The 19,584-nt window shown below is 42.1% G+C and overlaps 1 protein-coding gene across 31 annotated transcripts in view; it reads right to left on the bottom strand.

Annotated features, from left to right (window-relative positions):
• Positions 1-19,584, bottom strand: part of LOC127449811 (meiosis inhibitor protein 1) — a 71,102-nt gene that overhangs the window by 42,495 nt on the left and 9,023 nt on the right. For 7 of the 31 annotated variants that reach the window (XR_007898808.1, XR_007898807.1, XR_007898806.1 and 4 more), the window contains exons 4-30: positions 17,635-17,708; positions 17,253-17,358; positions 16,902-17,105; positions 16,166-16,278; positions 14,843-14,957; positions 14,363-14,479; positions 14,146-14,245; positions 13,923-14,057; positions 13,753-13,852; positions 12,853-12,944; positions 12,542-12,677; positions 12,260-12,371; positions 12,058-12,118; positions 11,148-11,242; positions 10,808-10,961; positions 10,474-10,621; positions 9,933-10,175; positions 9,621-9,774; positions 9,408-9,503; positions 8,628-8,738; positions 6,101-6,261; positions 5,316-5,400; positions 3,806-3,981; positions 3,244-3,325; positions 2,804-2,910; positions 2,524-2,691; positions 66-169 (exon numbers count right to left, since the gene is read on the bottom strand). Coding sequence is in view for 13 of the 31 variants with exons in the window: in XM_051713374.1 (XP_051569334.1) it covers positions 66-169; positions 2,524-2,691; positions 2,804-2,910; positions 3,244-3,325; positions 3,806-3,981; positions 5,316-5,400; positions 6,101-6,261; positions 8,628-8,738; positions 9,408-9,503; positions 9,621-9,774; positions 9,933-10,175; positions 10,474-10,621; positions 10,808-10,961; positions 11,148-11,242; positions 12,058-12,118; positions 12,260-12,371; positions 12,542-12,677; positions 12,853-12,944; positions 13,753-13,852; positions 13,923-14,057; positions 14,146-14,245; positions 14,363-14,479; positions 14,843-14,957; positions 16,166-16,278; positions 16,902-17,105; positions 17,253-17,358; positions 17,635-17,708 (3,349 nt within the window). In the remaining 18 variants the exon portion in view is untranslated. Of the gene's footprint in view, positions 1-4; positions 170-2,523; positions 2,692-2,803; positions 2,911-3,243; positions 3,326-3,805; positions 3,982-5,315; positions 5,401-5,991; positions 6,262-8,627; positions 8,739-9,407; positions 9,504-9,620; positions 9,775-9,932; positions 10,176-10,473; positions 10,622-10,807; positions 10,962-11,147; positions 11,243-12,057; positions 12,119-12,259; positions 12,372-12,541; positions 12,678-12,852; positions 12,945-13,752; positions 13,853-13,922; positions 14,058-14,145; positions 14,246-14,362; positions 14,480-14,842; positions 14,958-16,165; positions 16,279-16,901; positions 17,106-17,252; positions 17,359-17,634; positions 17,709-19,584 lie in introns of those variants that run through there. The other 24 variants (XM_051713376.1, XM_051713378.1, XR_007898815.1 and 21 more) reach the window with 19 other exon arrangements.

Below are 19,584 nucleotides of genomic sequence, written 5' to 3'. Positions count from 1 at the left end.
GACACACACACACACAGATCAGAGGAAAGACACATCTGTATGTGTGTTTTGTGTAGTAAGGATACAGTATGTGTTGAGTAGGGGCGTCCGATGGAGGAAGATGTTTGAGTGAGTCCAGTATACGGTCCATCTTCATCCTCAGATCATCAGGAGGAGAGAGAGCACAGCACTACACACACACACACACACACACACACACACACACACACACATCAGATAAAGCTGTTTGGGTCATGTGTGCAGAACCTGAAGCAATGACAACTGTACGTAAGCCATTCATAGGTTGATTTTCTCGAAAACTGTAAACACTGTGTCTTTATGGCGCTTTGAAAATTCCTCTGTTTGTTTTGAGAGACACGACACTGACTCGACCAATGGCGTGAGTTGGGGGCGGGGCTATACGTTTTTTTGACCAACGGCAGACGGGGGGCGTTTTGAAAACAAAAGCCTCTTTTCCACAATCGGGCCGAACAGTTCTTATCGCAAAACCGTCCCGTGCCGATCCATCGTGGTATAACAGATCCGTCTTTTGGCGACGCCGAGAGGTAAGCGTTGGAGTGAGTGCAGCGTGCTATATTCCAGTTATTAAGACTGGAATTTTTCCCCTGGTTTTACTCTGCTAACAAACAGCAAAGACACGGACCATGTCGCAAAAATGTAATGAGAAAAAGGCGAGAGGTTTACTATAATTTGTGAGGGCTTGTGTTTGCCATGCAGAAAGTTCCCAGACTACCTAAAAAGGATATTTATTGACCAAATATTGTAAGAAAATAGTATATGAGAATATATTGATATATTTAGAGTTTAAATGAGCTAGTAATCTAATTCCCTGATGAAAAAGGTGTGTAGAAAAATAAGTGTAGGCTACAATACTAGTTAAACCATCATCATAAAATCATGAAGACACACTAAACGAGTCGCCATGTAGCTTACTAAACCCATTCTACCAGCACGGCTAAACATGGTTGAGTAAACGTGCCGAGAATTCTGGGCCGAGAACGATTTATACTTGTAAATGCTACTGTAACTTTGCTCAGAACCGTTCGGCCCGATAGTGCGGCTATTGTTTATTTTTGCAATTCCGTAAGGTGGCACTAGTGATCAAAATACGGTTTTCACACAGCGAAAAAAAAAATAAAAAAAAAAAAATAAATAAAAAAAATCGCACATTTGAAAATCAGAACAATCCCATAGACTTGCATTAATTATCCAACTGTCAAAAATTCGAATGTAAACAATCAAACAAATGGCCTTTCAATCTGCTTTAACCCTTGTGCGACCTTCGGGACACTTTTTTTCTATTATTTTAAATGTTGCCGAAGGTGTGTATTTTTGGGGGAATTTGGATATTTCAATCTCAGTTCCTATAATACATCTATAATACACTGTGTACACAAAATAGTTACACTCAGGACCTTCAGGACAAAAATGTCCCCATTGAAACCCAATAAAACTGCAATATTTTGCAGTGTCAAAGCAGTGTCCATGTGCGTTTGTGTACTTGTGCGAGCAGCAGTGTCCGTGTGCGTTTGTGTACTTGTGCGAGCGGCAGTGTCCGTGTGCGTTTGTGTACTTGTGCGAGCGGCAGTGTCCGTGTGCGTTTGTGTACTTGTGCGAGCGGCAGTGTCCGTGTGCGTTTGTGTACTTGTGCGAGCGGCAGTGTCCGTGTGCGTTTGTGTCCTTGTGCGAGCGGCAGTGTCCGTGTGCGTTTGTGTACTTGTGCGAGCGGCAGTGTCCGTGTGCGTTTGTGTACTTGTGCGAGCAGCAGTGTCCGTGTGTGTTTGTGTACTTGTGCATGTACTTGTGCGAGCGGCAGTGTCCGTTTGTGTACTTGTGCGAGCGGCAGTGTCCGTGTGCGTTTGTGTACTTGTGCGAGCGGCAGTGTCCGTGTGCGAGCAGCAGTGTCCGTGTGCATTTGTGTACTTGTGCGAGCAGCAGTGTCCGTGTGCGTTTGTGTACTTGTGCGAGCGGCAGTGTCCGTGTGCGTTTGTGTACTTGTGCGAGCGGCAGTGTCCGTGTGCGTTTGTGTACTTGTGCGAGCGGCAGTGTCCGTGTGCGTTTGTGTACTTGTGCGAGCGGCAGTGTCCGTGTGCGTTTGTGTACTTGTGCGAGCGGCAGTGTCCGTGTGCGAGCAGCAGTGTCCGTGTGCGTTTGTGTACTTGTGCGAGCGGCAGTGTCCGTGTGCGTTTGTGTACTTGTGCGAGCAGCAGTGTCCGTGTGTGTTTGTGTACTTGTGCGAGCGGCAGTGTCCGTGTGCGTTTGTGTACTTGTGCGAGCGGCAGTGTCCGTGTGTGAGCAGCAGTGTCCGAGTGTGTTTGTGTACTTGTGCGAGCAGCAGTGTCCGTGTGCGTTTGTGTACTTGTGCGAGCGGCAGTGTCCGTGTGCGAGCAGCAGTGTCCGTGTGCGTTTGTGTACTTGTGCGAGCAGCAGGGTCCATGTGCGTTTGTGTACTTGTGCAAGCGGCAGTGTCCGTGTGCGTTTGTGTACTTGTGCGAGCGGCAGTGTCCGTGTGCGTTTGTGTACTTGTGCGAGCTGCAGTGTCCGTGTGCGTTTGTGTACTTGTGCGAGCAGCAGTGTCAGTGTGTGTGTGCTGTCGTCTTTAAGATGTGTGACTCCTCGTCTCTCCACCTCCTCACACACTGACTGCACTTCTGTCTTCCAGTGTGAGATGCCTCCACCAAAACACACCAGCTGCGCACACACACACACACACACACACACACACAGATCAGTCAGTACAAACATCAGCATTACTGCAGGTGATTCAGAAGTGTGTGTGTGTGTGTGTGTGTGTGTGTGTTACCAGTGTAATGAGTTTGAGTACAGCAGGGTGTAGTATGCAGGTCCCTCCACAGGACAGTAAAGAGAAGAGTAGGAATCGATTCCAGGGCTGACACACCATGTGCTGCGCTACACACACACACACACACACACACACACACACACACACACACACACACACACACACACACACATTCAGTGATCTCTGTTCATCACTAAAGCAAATGGCATTTTATTTCCAAAGTCAGTACAACATCTAAAAGCTGACTGTCATTTATTAGTACAGTTCTCTGGAATGCTTGATTGTGATTGGTCAGCAGTGGCATTCTGTATATGCATTCTCAAATATTTGTGTATGAGCACTGAACTCATAACTGTGCTGGTTTGATGTGTCTTGTATCACTTCAAGCTCACTTATAACTAACAAATATGTGTATACAGAGGTCTAACACAAACACACACCTATTGCAGTGTTCCTTCTGTGCAGAAAGCCAATCAGAGACCTCAAACAGTCCACAGCTGCACTGATCACCAGATCCTCTTTCTGCACACACACACACAATGACAGAAAGTGTTAAATATGTAGAATCAACTGACAGAAATTGAGATGTGCTGGAAATTAATTTTCATGACTTGAATGATGTAAATCTCCTGTGATGCATGAACACACACTGATGGACACTGTTAGTTGACTAATTAAATATACAAGTAAGAGGAAAAAATGCTTTAAGCAGACACAGTGCTAAGTGCCCAAAGTTGAATTAACAGTGACAAATATGTCTAGAGTGGCCGTGAACATGTATTTTGCATAATATCATTACACATATTCTTTTGTCCCTTTGACAAAAGGAATTATTGACATCCTGTCACAAAAACATCATGATTGTTTACTTATTTTGTGCTCATTTGCTTGTCAAGAATGTGTCTGCACATGAAGTTCCGACAGTAAAATTCTTCTCTTCTCAAATAAACCGATGACACATTTAATCACTGAGGTAATAGTTATTTTTGTCCCTGTGTGTACCTGCAGTATGAGTCCTCTCAGGGCCATCATTAGGCTCTTTGCGCCACTGTACCTGAATGGGTACAGAATGCCATCTGCTTCCTGAAGGGGGTGCTGCAGTGCGGCACTCTCACATACACACACCAGTGAACTCTTATCTACATCCAACCACACCTGCACAAACTTCACACTACACACTACACACACAGATGTTCATTTATTACAATATGGAGTTACATTCATGCCACAATTCTGTAAGCGCAAGATTATATTTTTAGCGCTCAAAAATGTTCTGTTCACATTCAAACAAACTTTATTTGAGTGCAAAAATTATCTTTGTGTGCTCAAAACATCATATTGAATGCACAGATTTTTTTTTGTGTACTCAAAATATTTTGTTCACTCAAAATATAATTTTGCATGCTCAAATTTGTCAAAATATCAAAATATAACTGTGCGCTCAAGTGTCATTTCGCGTGCACATACATTTTTAGTGCGCTCGAAATCTTGCGTGCGCAAAATATCATCTTGCACACCCAAAATATCATCTTGCATGCTCAAAATATCATCTTGCACGCTCAAAATATCATCTTGCATGCTCAAAATATCATCTTGCGTGCACAGAAAATGTTTGTGCACTCAAAATGTAATTTTGTGCGCTCAAAATATCTTGCACACTCAATGTCATCTTGCATGCTCAAAATATCATCTTGCACGCTCAAAATATCATCTTGCGTGCACAGAAAATGTTTGTGCACTCATAATGTAATTTTATGCGCTCAAAATAACATCTTACGCGCTCAAAATATAATCTTGCGTGAACAATTTTTTTGTGCGCTCAAAATATCTTGCACGCTAAATATCATCTTGCATGCTCAAAATATCATCTTGCGTGCACAGAAAATGTTTGTGCACTCAAAATATAATTTTGTTCGTTAAAAATATCATCTTGCGTGCTCAAAATATAATCTTGCACAATTTTTTTGTGCGCTCAAAATATCATCTTGTATGCTCAATATCATCTTGCGTGCACCAAACTTTTTTGTGTGCTCAAAATATCATCTTGCACTTGCAGAATTATGGCACAAATACAGTATAACACCATATTACTATAGCAACTCCTCTCTGAATGTAATCTGTTTCATCTTTATTCAATCATTCTTTGTTGTTTGTAGTGTGAGTGATGGGAGAAACGTCTGAAATGAGTGAATCACATTCTGTACTCACATGGACCACTGAAGGATATGAAGTCACATTAGATACAGTGTACTAAAATATAACTAATTACACTAATGCTTATTAAGGGAGTTGTATCTTTTTAATCATATAACTTCCAATGCATTATATAACTTATTTCTAAAATCAGAGCTGTTTTTAACAATGAAACTACAAACCCACAATAAGACTGGTAAATGAAATAAACACAGCTTGTGTTTTCTACTCATCTAGAAATTCAAACTCAGCAAAGATGATAATTATTCTTATTTTGGCGGATGTGTTTGTGTAAATGTGTTGTATATGAGTGTCTTACTCAAAAGCAGACTGTGTGTGTGTCTCTTGCTGAACGTGAGTCGGCTCACAATCCTATGAAGATCTATACTGATGCTCCTGTGCACCTGAACACACACACACACACACACACACACGCACACACACGCACACGCACGCACACGCACACACACAATACATCAGGTGTTTGGTGTACATCACTTGTGCCTCACATTTCATTCATTTAGCAGACACATTTTATTCAAAGCGACTGACAAATGAGGAAAAACAAACAATTAATTATATAAAGCAATAATATTAGTACTGCATCACTGAATTTTGAAAGTAAATTAGTGTGGTACAAAAGCAAGAGCAGAAGTGAAGGTGCAACATGGTAGAGAGAAAAAGTTAGAATATATTTAATAAAAACAGAAAGTGTCTTTAATCCTGATTTTGAGTCCTGCAGTCTTCAGGCGTTTCTTGAAGGTTGTAATGGTCTTGTTCCACCACAGGGAAGAGAAAGAGAAGGCTCCAGAAAGAGACTTTAAACTTTATTGTGATGGGAGCACCAGACGCTGCTAATTCACTGATCACAGGTCGGCAGGAACACACACACACACACACACACACACACACACAGCTGCAGGATTGTGCTGAAGTGTGAGGCTGCTTAAAAGAGCGTTGCAGTAGTCCAATCTTGAGATGATAAGAACACTGACCAGCAGCTGTACAGTGTTGTGTTCAACTGATGGTTGGGATGCGAATCATCCAGGTGGAGAGAGGGTGGACAGGTCCAGCTAGATGTCTTTGAGTGTATGTGTGTCTCACCTGTGCAGAGTGTGTGTGTTGTAGGTTAATGAGGGAGGACAGCAGCAGGAGTGAACAGCTGTGCAGAGCAGATAATGAAGAGGAGGATGAAGAGGGAGAGACTGATAAAACTTCCTCCAACAACTCCATGAGCCTGATGTTACCCAGCAGCAGAGACACAGCTGTTACACACACACGTTACAGTGAGGACCTGTCATACACAATGCTTTCATACTTAGATAATGACACTGAATCATATCTAACTTCAAAACCACTTCACATGTCCTCACCAGTCAGTTCCCATCATGTTTCGCTGTATTAACGAGGACATTTTCACAAATAAAGCTAAACCTGTCCGCTCCAGTGTCGATCAAGAGTGTATCTATATAAAAATTGATGATTGAAAAAAGAATATTTTATTCATATTGTATTTGTACTGTGATACATTTCAATCCATATCTATAAAGCAAGGAGAGGAAGTCATGGTCAAACTCTCAAACATTTGTCACCAGTCACGACATACGTCACGAGTAAATGGCCAATCAACACTGTACTCCGTATTCGAGGGGGAGAGGTGGAAAAGAGGAAAGCAACGAGAGACAGATGGATCACTGATAGGACAAGCTGTTTTCAAAAGGTAAGTACGCAGATACTGAAGTTGCAATAAACATCACAATACTCTTTGCCAGCAGTCACCAATTAGTGCCCGAGTCCGGCCCCCGGATTTGTTCCATCCAGACCGTAAGACATCATGACAACGGTTTCCCCATCTCACCGTTTCTACAAATGTGTTTTTTTAGATTTGCAGCGCGACAAAACAACAGAGCTGTGTACACCACAAGTGCTCCGGGGCGTGATAGCACTGATCTTTCAGCGCTGTATCCTTGAATATTTTTCTCTAGCACTTAATGCGCTTTTGCACTCTGCACGCGGTGCGTCTCTCCCCCGGGCCTTGACATGAGGCGCCGCAAAGTAGAGCTGCAGACGCGGTTATTTTAATGACAGTAGACCGTAACGGAGAAATACAGCGAGCAGCAATAAGAACTGATTAAACAGAGTATTTGCCCATATGAGTTGGTGTTTTTACATGATATAGCTAACAAACATTAGGAGGATTAGCAAACGTAATGTCAACTTTGCTTGCATTCAATCTTTCATCTCCTTTGTGAATAAAATTCCGTTGCCCTTTTTGCGCTCGACTAAACGGGCTAGCCAGCAAGCTACATGAAGAGTGTCAACTCCACTAACGTTGATTCTCGCCAGTTATCACGATTATATTTTTCAGAGCCATTTAAAGGATGTTTTGTGTTGGAGTTTGTGTTAGTTTAAATTTTGACACAAAAATTTAAATTTTTACTGCAAATGTATATCGGCCCCAAATATCGGTTATCGGCCGAAATAATAATCATTATCGGTCCTGAAAAAAACATATCAGTCGACCCCTATGTCATATTACAACTTACATCTGCACAGACAATGAAGCCAATGAACAGGTGAGCTTGACCTAAGTGACGCGCTAGTCAGAATGTGTAACGTGTGTTGTGAATACGCCGTTTCCTTAAAAACACGTTACACGTAACACAATATCTGAAACTGTTTAAACGTGAGTCACTTCTAAAAGTAGTTCATATTTCAGTACATTTATTATGTGTTTATTTCAAGAGCTTTTCACAACAGTTGTTTAATCTTACATATTAAACATATTCATCTTTTATTAGTTTCAGTGTTTCTCATTAATTACCCAGACTGGCGGCCCGCCACAGTCTAATCTGTCCCGCCATAGTTTCATAATGAACCAACAATATCTTTACACTTCTCATAATAACAAAAGATCTCTAACGTTGTGTTTTCAGCCGCTGCTTCGACAAAGCATCTCTCACTCCCAGTCAGTCAGCTCCCCCCACTAGCCCTCATTAACGCTAACGACGTTAGCTGTCAGTCTCCACACTTATGACGACTGTCATATCCGGCTGCTTGTCATGAAAAACAATGCATCACATATGTAGCATTATATCTAGCTAGCTAACATTAGCTAATTATCTAACGTTAACATTATTACCAGCATCTCTGACAACTAGGGCTGAGCGATAGGATGATGTAATCCAATACTGACGATGTCTTACAAAGATCCCGATTCCGAACAGACATGATCGACAATATCAGGAAATGGCAAAACCATGGATCTGGGAAGTCACCAAATACAGTATATTAAACCGTGGCCAGGGTGTGATATAGCACCCGCCACCCGGCAAATGCGACGAGGCTGAGTCCAGTTCACAAGCTCCTCGTCCACATGTATTTAATGCACGGGTAATTTTGGGTTTGATATATGTTTAATTGTAAGTTTAAACATTTTACTTTAAGTTTGGTCGGTTATAGTTTGATCCATATTTTGTCAATTTGCACATTATTATCAACTAAATATGTTGTTTTTATTTTATTTTTTGTAAAATGTACTTAAATTCATGAATATGACGATGAAATATTGACTAAATTTAGGGTTATGATTACAATAAAAAACTGTGTGAAGATTTACACTACGTGTTACCTCTGTCAGTGCAGTGTGATGGACACACACACAGGAAACAGTACAGGCAGTTTAACGCAGACAACAGCAGCTCTGAGTCACTGGAGTTCATCTTCCCAACCAGATTACTCACTACACACACACAGACACAGACACACAGACACGGACATACAAGTGAATGATTGATATACTGTACATGTTAATAAAATCCCTCAAAACTGTGTGAGTGGCTGTGTGAGTGAGTGTGAGTGGCTGTGTGTGTGTGTGTGTGTGTGTGTGTCTGTCTGTGTGAGTGAGTGTCTGTGTGTGTGTGTGTGTGTGTGAGTGAGTGTCTGTGTGAGTGAGTGTCTGTGTGAGTGAGTGTGAGTGTCTGTGTGTGTGTGTGTCTGTGTGAGTGTCTGTGTGTGTGTGTGAGTGTCTGTGTGAGTGTCTGTGTGAGTGTCTGTGTGAGTGTCTGTGTGTGTGTGTGAGTGTCTGTGTGAGTGTCTGTGTGTGTGTGTGTCTGTGTGTGTGTGCGAGTATCTGTGTGTGAGTGAGTGTGAGTGTCTGTGTGTGTGTGTGTGTGTCTGTGTGAGTGTCTGTGTGTTTGTGTGAGTGAGTGTGAGCGTCTGTGTGTGTGTGCGAGTATCTGTGTGTGTGAGTGTCTGTGTGAGTGTCTGTGAGTGAGTGTCTGTGTGTGTTTGTGTGAGTGTCTGTGTGTGTATGTGTGTGTCTGTGTGAGTGTCTGTGCGTGTGTGTCTGAGTGAGTGTCTGTGTGTGTGTGTCTGTTTGTGTCTATACATAGTTTATATGTAAAATCACCATGGTAAAGCAATTTAAAGTCTGTGTGATCCATTTCACTATGACTTGCGTTACTCTGAACCAGAGACAACACGCCCAACAACACAGACACTCTATCTGAAAGACAAAATCACATACTGAATATCATCAGAAACATTCTTATAGGTGTGAAAACCTGGACTAAACTCAAACTGTTTCTAGTCTGCTAGCAGGACGAGTGCAGCTGGTTCTGACCTGTGTGTGTGAGTTTCTGCAGGAGTAACAGAAGAGCTGATTTAATCCGATCACAGAGATCAGACATTCTGCTGCTGTCACCTGAACACAGGAAACACCTCAACACACCTGCAGCTCTATGTGCCACTGCTGACTCTGCTTCACACACCACCACCTGAACACACACACACAGGATGTATTCTTGCATTGTCTTTAATTGGTGGTGTGTTTTTGTAGGTGATCTTGATCATAACTGGCAGCAAGCATGGGCCATTAAAAACATGTCTAATAGATTTTGAATGCATCCTGTGTGTGTGTGTGTGTTTGAGTCACCATCATAGACATCAGAGATGCAGGGTGTTTCTGAAGCAGCTCCAGCAGCTCTGACTGCATCTGATCCTCTTCCTGACCCGCTTCTGACCCGCTGGTGAGATTTCCTGTCAGTGCTGTGACTCCAAAGTGCTCTGAGAGCTCAGGATACGAGAAGATGAAGCTCAGGATAGAGGGATGAAGAGAGGAGAGAGAGAAGAGGAGAGGACAGCAGGACAGAGCTCGACTGATGCTCTTCACTGCAGCCTGAACACAGACAGACAATCTAATATGACATACTGTATCTCCTTCTTATAATTACTGAAGTGTCCTTCGAACACAGACTTGGCTCATGACTGTACTCTTGTGCTGGTTGATTCTGCTTTACGTTTATTATGTCACTGTTTCTCAACTTCCTCCTGTTTAACTGGTTGTTTCTATTGTGACTGATGACAAAGCAGTTTTAAGTGTGTTTCCTCATTCTATACTCCATTATACAGTGACAGATGAACTTGAGCAGATGTTTGAGGTGTTTATGAGCTGAAGTGAGTGTGTGTATTCTCACGGTGTCCAGTTGAGGACCGCAGTGTTGAGTGACTGACAGCAGATACAGAACTGAACACAACACTGATGGAGGGAGAGAGATATCAGTGTGATCCTGAACACACATGAACCGCACAACACCGGAGAACACTAAAGAGTCACACAGCAGCCTGCACACACACACACACATCAAATAATTCAATACATTTAAATAAGCTCATTTAATTTCCATAATATTTACTCGATTTAATTTATGTAATTTTGTAACCATCTCATTTGCTGTCATTGCATTATAGTGTATTGAATGATATAATATGTGGGTATGGATTTATTGGACGCTGAAAACACACACACACCTGTCTCCGTGGCGCAGTGACAGGTGCAGCAGGTAGATGATGCAGTACTGTGTGTTTCTGAGGGATTGTTGAGGATCGGTGAGAACAGACGTCCAGTCACACACACGACAGCACAGAGATGACAAACACTCCTGCAGTACACTCTCCACATGAGCTACACAACACACAATAACGGCTCACTCAGCACAGAGTTTTGAGAGTTGTTTTCAGTCTCAAGTGAAAAGAGTCTCTGTGATATTCTGACTCAAGTCCCTCCTTCAGTGTAAGTCTATGGGGTTTTGTTTTCAGGTGAAAAACTCACACACACACACACACACACACACACACACACACACACTACCTTGATGGTCACTGCTCGAAGTGTCTGACTGAGTGAACAGACACATACAGAGTTTGAGAAGGAAATCACAGCAGACCAGATTCAGAGACACATTCCTGAAAGAGAGTCAAACGTTTCACACATGAACATTCAAAAAAGCAATCCTTGTGTGTGTGTGTGTGTGTTTGTTTGTGTTTGTTTGTATGTGTGTGCTTGTTTGTATATGTGTGTGTATCTATGTATGTGTGTGTGTGTGTGAGAGAGTATGTTTGTGTGTGAGTGCATGTGTTCGTTTGTATGTGCGCTTGCGAGTGTGTGTGTGCGCGCATGTGTGTGTTTGTATGTGAGTGTGTGTGTGTTTGTATGTGTGTGCATGCTTGTTTGTATGTGTGTGTGTTTGTTTGTTTGTGTGTGTTTGTATGTTTATTTGTATGTGTGTGTGTGTTTGTTTGCGTGTTTTTGTTTGTATGTGTGCGTGCTTGTTTGTATGCGTGTGTGTGTGTTTGTTTGTGTGTTTTTGTTTGTTTATTTGTTTTATGTATGTGTTTGTTTGCGTGCATTTGTTTGTTTGTATGTGTGTGTGTTTATGTGTGCGTGCTTGTTTGTATGCGTGTGTTTGTGTGTGTGTGTGTTTGTTTGCGTGTTTTTGTTTATTTGTTTTTATGTGTGTTTGTTTGCGTGTTTTCATTTGTATGTGTGCGTGTGTGTTTGTTTGCTTGTATGTGTGTGTGTTTGTTTGTATGTGTGTGTGTTTGTTTGCGTGTTTTTGTTTGTATGTGTGCGTTTGTTTGTATGTATATGTGTGTGTTTATGTGTGTGTTGTTTGCGTGTGTGTGTTTATTTGTTTGTATGTGTGTGTGTTTGCGTGTTTTTGTTTGTATACATGCGTCTGTTTGTTTGTATGTGTGTGTGTTTATGCGTGTGTGTTCACCTGTTTCCTGAACACAGTTGAGCTCTGTTCTCTAGAGTCAGTCTGATGAAACCAGAGGAGGCTGAGAGACAGAGAGAAGTAAAAATCACAAACGTTCACAGAGATGAATCTCTTTGTTTTTCCCTCTCAGTGCACACAGGTCTATATCGTATGTTCATGTTCACTCCAGCTTTCCTGTGACCTTTCACCTCTTACCCCTCACCGAGTTTTCTGCAGAAGGACAACATGTGAGCAGGACTCAGAGAAAAATGACGAGACAAAACTGAGAAAAAGACCTGCAGCACCTGTGGAGAAGAAACACGCTCACAGACTCTCTACACACACACACACACACACACACACACACACACACACACACACATCAGTATAGTACAAAACACACATGTGTGTGACTCACAAATGCATTATTACTGTAACATTGAATAATGCTGCTTTGAACTCATGGTAACCGTAGGGACGGTGTGTGTGTGTGTGTGTGTCTTACAGTGACAGTCGGGATGCAGGTGGTGTCGCAGCAGTGCAGTAGATATACACACAGAGACTCCAGTGTTTCCTGCTGTTGTGAAGCTGAACACACACTGTCCTTCAGAGCCGACTCACACATACACACCTCTGCCAGACTAAACACACACACAATTCTTACTAACACAAATAAACATCCTCAAGTCTGCTGTTAAACAGTTTATGTCCTGAATGAGCTGATGTAGTTACACATTATCATCTATTAAAGCAGTAAACTATATTTGAACAGGTTAAAAACACACTGAATATTTCACAGCAGAATGTGTTACTGACCTGCAGGCTGCATCAAAACACTTGAGCATCTGCAGAAGAACTGCTCCAGCTTTAACTGATTCATTACTGAACTCTGACCCACAGGAACTCTCCTGAACACACACACACACACACACACACACGCACACACGCATGAAGTCAGCGCTGTGACTTTCTCTGATGATGTATTTGGCATAGTAGACATCCTGTGGTGCTGAAGCCTTTAGCCGCCCTTTCACTGCACACCAAATACGACCTCCGACACACAGGAAATCATTTATTTCCAATGGCGAGTTGCACGGGGGGATGCAGAATTTTCAGATCCGATTTGAGCTTTGGATGCGTTAAAATGTTTTAACTTGAGCGACTAGACTGTATGCGACACCCTGACCGGATGTGATGTATTCTATACTTTTTGGTTTAAGTTTACCATAAACACTTGATGTTTGTAAATGCTCTTGCTGTTGCACTCCTTCACTGGAGACGCAAACAGAAATACTGCAAGTCAGTGTGGGTAAAACACTACCTGGCTCAGAGGAAGCATCTCAGCGAGTATCACTGTTTAGTGCAGGAGATACGCCTCAAAGGGGACGATTTCTATGAGTATTTCACAAGAGCAATTTGACGAGATCCTCCAGGTTGTTGGCCGAGTGCCTGGTAATTTAACTCATCCATCTGCTCAACTAAATCACTCACATTAATGTCATCGTAATCGGAGGTAAACCACTGGTCCTTATTTTGACTAAAGTCCATTGCAAGCAGTGACGGTTCATCACGACTGCCACTAGGGGGAACTATGAGGGTGGGACATGACTGTCGGAGACAGTGAAAAGGCGGCTTTTGTGTCTAAGAATTGAGCTGGTATATGAACGGTTGCATGTTTAAACACGTCAGAGGGCCACTGAACACATACACACTCACTCTGTTGTGTATGTGATGATATTCTGTACATTTGGACATCACAACCTCCACGATTCTCCTGATGTCTGACAGCTGAACCGGACTGGACTGATGATGCGGCCTGTACAGACACACACAAGACTTTATGAAGCATCTGACTGCTTGAGTGTGTATCTGTGTGTTTGTATTACCTGAAGAGGACAGTCGCTGCCAACACTGCATGGATGGACACCTGCAGACAGGAAGAGGCCACGCCCTCCACGATGACATCCGTGACAGCAGAGAACTCAGAACCGGACGGGAACAGACGCACACCTGCAGGCTGCCTACACACACACACTAGTGTTGTTATTCAGCTGTGTTTGCATAATGTAACTGTGTTTATAGTGTGTCTAAAGAGAGAGTGTGTGTGACCTCTCCAGTACAGCTGTCAGCAGCTCCAGTCCTCGTTTCTGCACCTCAATGTTGGATTTTCCCAGAGTCTCTTTTAAACTACGCACTAACGGCTCAATACCTCAAACACACACACACACACACACACACACACACACACACACACACACTTCTAGTTATTACACTTACAGGATAGTTCTCAATCTAAACTCTACACTGGATGAAGTAAGAGTCTTACCGTACACAGAGTGACACTGTGAGAAGAAGAGCGGATCTTCAGACAGCAGCAGTAGACAACTGAACACTGAACACATCAACACATCACTGCTGCTACACACACACTCAAACAGAAACTCTGAGACATACACACGAGGAAGATACAACAAAGCAAATATTCCATAAGTATGTAAATCACCCCTGAGAGAAAGAGATTTATTTTTCACTAATGAGATTAAAAGTGATGTGACATGTGTCCTACTGCAAGTCACTTTTATTGGGAAAATGTATTCATTACATTCAGACTCATCCTCCTCTGGCTTTACCATAAATGTGTACATGCCAGTATCTATATAGTTTGTCATTTATAAGTCATGTATTCACTGAATGGATGAAGTGATCTAAATGTTCAACACTGTATAATACTGCAATGATAATGTGTAAATTGTAGCATCTCAGTCTGACATCCTGAAAGTCAATGATGTGATTGTGAATGTCTCACCAGGGAAATCAGCGTGAATGAATGATGAACTGAAGTGAGCGGGTGAGTGAATGAGGATAGCACACACACAGTGAACAGACACCACCTGAAGAGAGTCCTGAGTGCTCAACAACACCTAAAACACACACACACACACACACACACACACACACACAGTATTACCGTTACGCTGCTGTACTTGTACTTCTGCTTTTGTTCTTAGATTGATTGTGTGCAGGTCCACACACACATTGTTCATGAAGTTCTTCATTTGTTTGCTCATTATATGTATATTTTATTAAATTAATGCTTTCTGCTACCAATAAGAGTGTAGTACTGTCAGCTCTACTGTCAGTGTGTGAGTACGTGTGTGCGAGTGCATTTGTGTTTGTGTGTGTGTGAGTGTATGTGTGCATGAGTGAGAGCATGTGTGAGTGCATGTGTGTTTATTTGTGTTTGTGTGTGTGTGTGTGTGTGTGTGTGTGACAGTGTGTTTGTATGTGAGTGTGAGTGTGTGCGACAGTGTGTGTTTGTTTGTTTGCGTGTGTATGTTTGTGTGAGTGTGTGTGTGTGTGACAGTGTGTTTGTATGTGAGTGTGTGCGACAGTGTGTGTTTGTATGTGTGCTTGAGACAGTAGGTGTTTGTTTGTTTGTTTGTGTGTGTGTATGTTTGTGTGAGTGTGTGTGACAGTGTGTTTGTATGTGTGTGTGTGCGTGCGTGCGTGATACACTGTGTGTGTGTGTGTGCAAGACTGTTTGTGTGACAGTGTGTTTGTATGTGAGTGTGTGTGCGACAGTGTTTGTTTGTGTGTGTGTGTGTGTGTGAGACAGTATGTTTGTATGCGAGTTTGAGTGTGTGCGACTGTGTTTGTTCGTGTGTGTGTGTGTTTGTGTGAGTGTGTGAGACAGTGTGTTTGTATGTGAGTGTGAGCGACAGTGTGTGTTTGTTTGTTTGTGTGTGTGTGTGTATGTTTGTGTGAGTGTGTGTGTGTGACAGTGTGTTTGTATGTGAGTGTGAGTGTGCGCGACAGTGTGTGTTTGTTTGTTTGTGTGTGTGTATGTTTGTGTGAGTGTGTGTGTGTGTGACAGTGTGTTTGTATGTGAGTGTGAGTGTGAGTGTGTGCGACAGTGTGTGTTGGTTTGTTTGTGTGTGTGTGTGTGTGTGTATGTTTGTGTGAGTGTGTGACAGTGTGTTTGTTTGTGAGTGTGAGTGTGTGCGACAGTGTGTGTTGGTTTGTTTGTGTGTGTGTGTGTGTATGTTTGTGTGAGTGTGTGTGACAGTGTGTTTGTATGTGAGTGTGAGTGTGTGCGACAGTGTGTGTTTGTTTGTGTATATGTTCAGACCTTCTTCAAGATGAGTGGCAGTGGTTGGTAAGTCAGCGGCTCTTCACTGCATTCCTGTAGACTCATCAACACACACACCACCTCAAAGAACTGCAACATCTGCTTCAGAACACCTGAAACACACACACACACACACACACACACACACACACACACACACACACACACACACACACACACACACACACTGAACAGACTGTAACATCTGCTTTAAATCAAATCACTACACATCTGAAATCCACAGTTTTTCCCTGTTGTCGAGTAGTGCAGCAACAACTAACTGATAAACATCGTTAATGAAAATAATTCACACTGAATTTAACTATCGATTAGTCGGACCTGTACGCCATCCCTAGAGAAATTCCATCAGTGATGTCACCTTACAGTAGTACAAAAATATGTTTGCATGATAAAACTCGTTTGAAAAACAACAAGTTGAAGCAGAAAAAACATGACGCAAGTTGTCCCACGCACAGGAGAACTTTATAAACACTCCACTGATCACAAGCACGCAGTTTATTGTGTTCCGGAGTCAGGTGTGTTGAGTGCTTGTTCTGTTTGATGCATTTAAGAGTTGTTTCTCTCCAGCGCATTACTTACATTTTACTGTTGTTTTAAAAGTCATGCACATATTCCTGCTTACAGCTGGTACGGCCTCTTTTGGCCAGAGAAGTGAGGTTTACACATACCACACAGCCATCACATGTGCCAGCTGGCTCCTGTTACACTTGCTTACCCAGGCAGTTGATGGTGACAGTAGTTGAGTGTGTGTGGGAGAGTGTGTGCAGCAGTAACACACACATTCTCTCTCGCTGAGTGTTTGTCAGCGTGTGGACGGCAGCGCTGGAGCTCCAGACTCTCAACAGCACGTAACACACAGCGGCCTTCAGATCCTCATCTGACACCAGCAGACCTCCACAAACACACTCCAACACACACACTACACACACACACACGCAGAAAAACACAAAGTGTGTGTTGTGATGATTGGAGAGGTGTTTATGAGCACTGACTCTAATGAAGTGATCTGTTTGACTCAAGATAAGTGATGTAAAGACTGACATGTGCAGTGGTGTTTGTGTCTTACAGTGGCTGGACGTCAGTGTTTGTCTCAGAGCAGGATGAGCGTCCAGCAGTTTACCCAGAAGCATGACAGATGGCAGAGAATCCTTCACCCTGCTGCCATCACTCAACTGGAACAGAGAGATGCTTTACTGACCCTTAATCTGAGGGGACACCACACTGTGCTGACGGTGCATGGTGAAGACACCGCATGGGTAAACGTAAGGGTTTGAGAAAGGGACGACCCATCATGTGACCAAGAGTGGAGTACATTTCAATATAGTATTGCAACACACTGACATGGGCATCTGTTGACCAATGAGAGTATCACACAGTTGTGCTTCCTGATATCCACTTGCATCTGAGTCTTTCCACGACCTAAAATGTTTATAAGGGTGTGTGTGTACCTTTGAGTGGATCTCATCCAGCATGAACTGCAGAAACTGCTGACTCTGCATATCCAGCGACATTTGCAGCAGTACTGAAACACAAACACACAACATGTATGACGTCTAAGAAAATCGAAAGATCAATCAACAATATTCGTGTCTGAGTACATTCAGAAACATACAGGTATGGATCATTAGGACACTGATGGTGGCTGATAACAGATATTAATTATTATATGGAGATTAAGGAGAATTATACTATTAATTGTGGAAAATTAAAAAAACAGAACAGACTTTTTAGCACAATTACTGGTGTGTCTTTGGACGGATGCACATGACAGATAAAAATGACAGAAATGGGGGTTGTTTTTATGTCTCCACCATGGTTTATTGTCAATAACTATATTAAATATATAACGTCACTGCGTTGCAACTCTACTCTCATTGAAGTGGGGGGAAAGCATAAAGGAGTCAGGTTTGGAGGTACAAATGAACTAAAACAAATAAATTCATGATCAATTCATACTATGTTATTTGTAATTAACATTATTTTATCTTTAAACATTTTTAGGAGTTTTGAGAGCCTTCTAACATCCAAAGTAGTTTAATACAGAATCAGAAATTATTTAAATTAATTAGCCCAATTAATACAATTTCTAGCAATCAATTCACATATAGATAAATATTTTATTAGACGGGGGAAATAAAGTGGTTGGAGCCGCTGCACGATACGGGATGCCCGTCAACTCATCGCTGCATCGGGTGTTTACGGTGTAATGAGAGTGATTTTGAGATGCTGTTGTTTTGAAAGCTTTGACGTTAGTGGTTCGAGCAGCAAACTTTTGTCTGTTGGTAAAACAGGGATATAAGACAGTGGCTGTGTTTACATGCACTCATTTTCTTCAATCTGAATGTGCTGTTTATACGTCCTCTAAACACTGCAGTCCGATACAAATATTCGATGACGTGCACTACATGTAAAGACGGCGTATAGACAGGTGGGTGAGGGAGTTGTCTTTAAAGGAGTTTACAGATGTGGGACTTTAAGCAACAGCTGCGGATGGGATGCTACACAAAAATCAGTAAGCAATAATGACGGCGGAACAAAGCATTTAATCATTCAAGAAAAGAAAAGTGATGCTCGCAGTGTTTAATGACTGTCAGAAGAAGAGTTTCTCTTGTACGATATAAATAGCCTACGTCTAAAACACAGATATTATTATTAATAGGCTATCGATATTGTTGATATTCAAAGCGAAGAGTATCATGTATACATACGTAACAAATCTCTGCACATATCAAATAAGGGCTGCAACTAATGATTTATTAATATTATATTCAACATTCTCAGATAACAACTGTTCTTCTGCAGTATAGCTGCTAAAGTAAATGTACGTTGTTTAAAGGAGTTTTAGATATTTATATTGGAAAGCCAAAACAAAAACAAATCAAAAGTGTATTTTGTTGCGGTGTATAATGGGGTGAAGACTACGCTCTCTCATCTTTCTGTTCACTTCATCTTTAACTCTCTCTTATTAATGAAGCTGTGTATTGACAATGTTCTTCATGATAATAAACACAGAGTGACACATATGTTATGATTCAGTAAGTCACGAGTCATCACGTTATAATCTAGCTGCATTAAGCGTGTGCGCTCGAGGGATGAGCGTCCCGTGACAGAGTGTGATTCAGACGGGTGCAGTTTCAATCTCTCCCCCTTAGATCGGGACATTCACACAACTCATAGAAGAGGTGCTGACCACACAGAGAAATGACCGTTTCAGAGTTTGTAGTTATTTACATGATCTGCTTCTGTATTATTTGAACTTTAATAAAGGATGCATGTCATCATTAGAGTTTAATGTACACTCATGTTACGTTAAATGAGATCAAAACAACTATTTGACAATGGGATTTTTATTGTCGTCGTTGATAATCCGATTGAGCCATCGGTCGGACTATAAACGG

The sequence above is a fragment of the Myxocyprinus asiaticus genome, chromosome 13 (assembly GCF_019703515.2).
Source record: "Myxocyprinus asiaticus isolate MX2 ecotype Aquarium Trade chromosome 13, UBuf_Myxa_2, whole genome shotgun sequence".
In the NCBI taxonomy this organism is placed as follows: domain Eukaryota; kingdom Metazoa; phylum Chordata; class Actinopteri; order Cypriniformes; family Catostomidae; genus Myxocyprinus; species Myxocyprinus asiaticus.
Note: the sequence above shows the minus strand (reverse complement) of the source record. Positions and strands in the feature narration are given on the sequence as shown.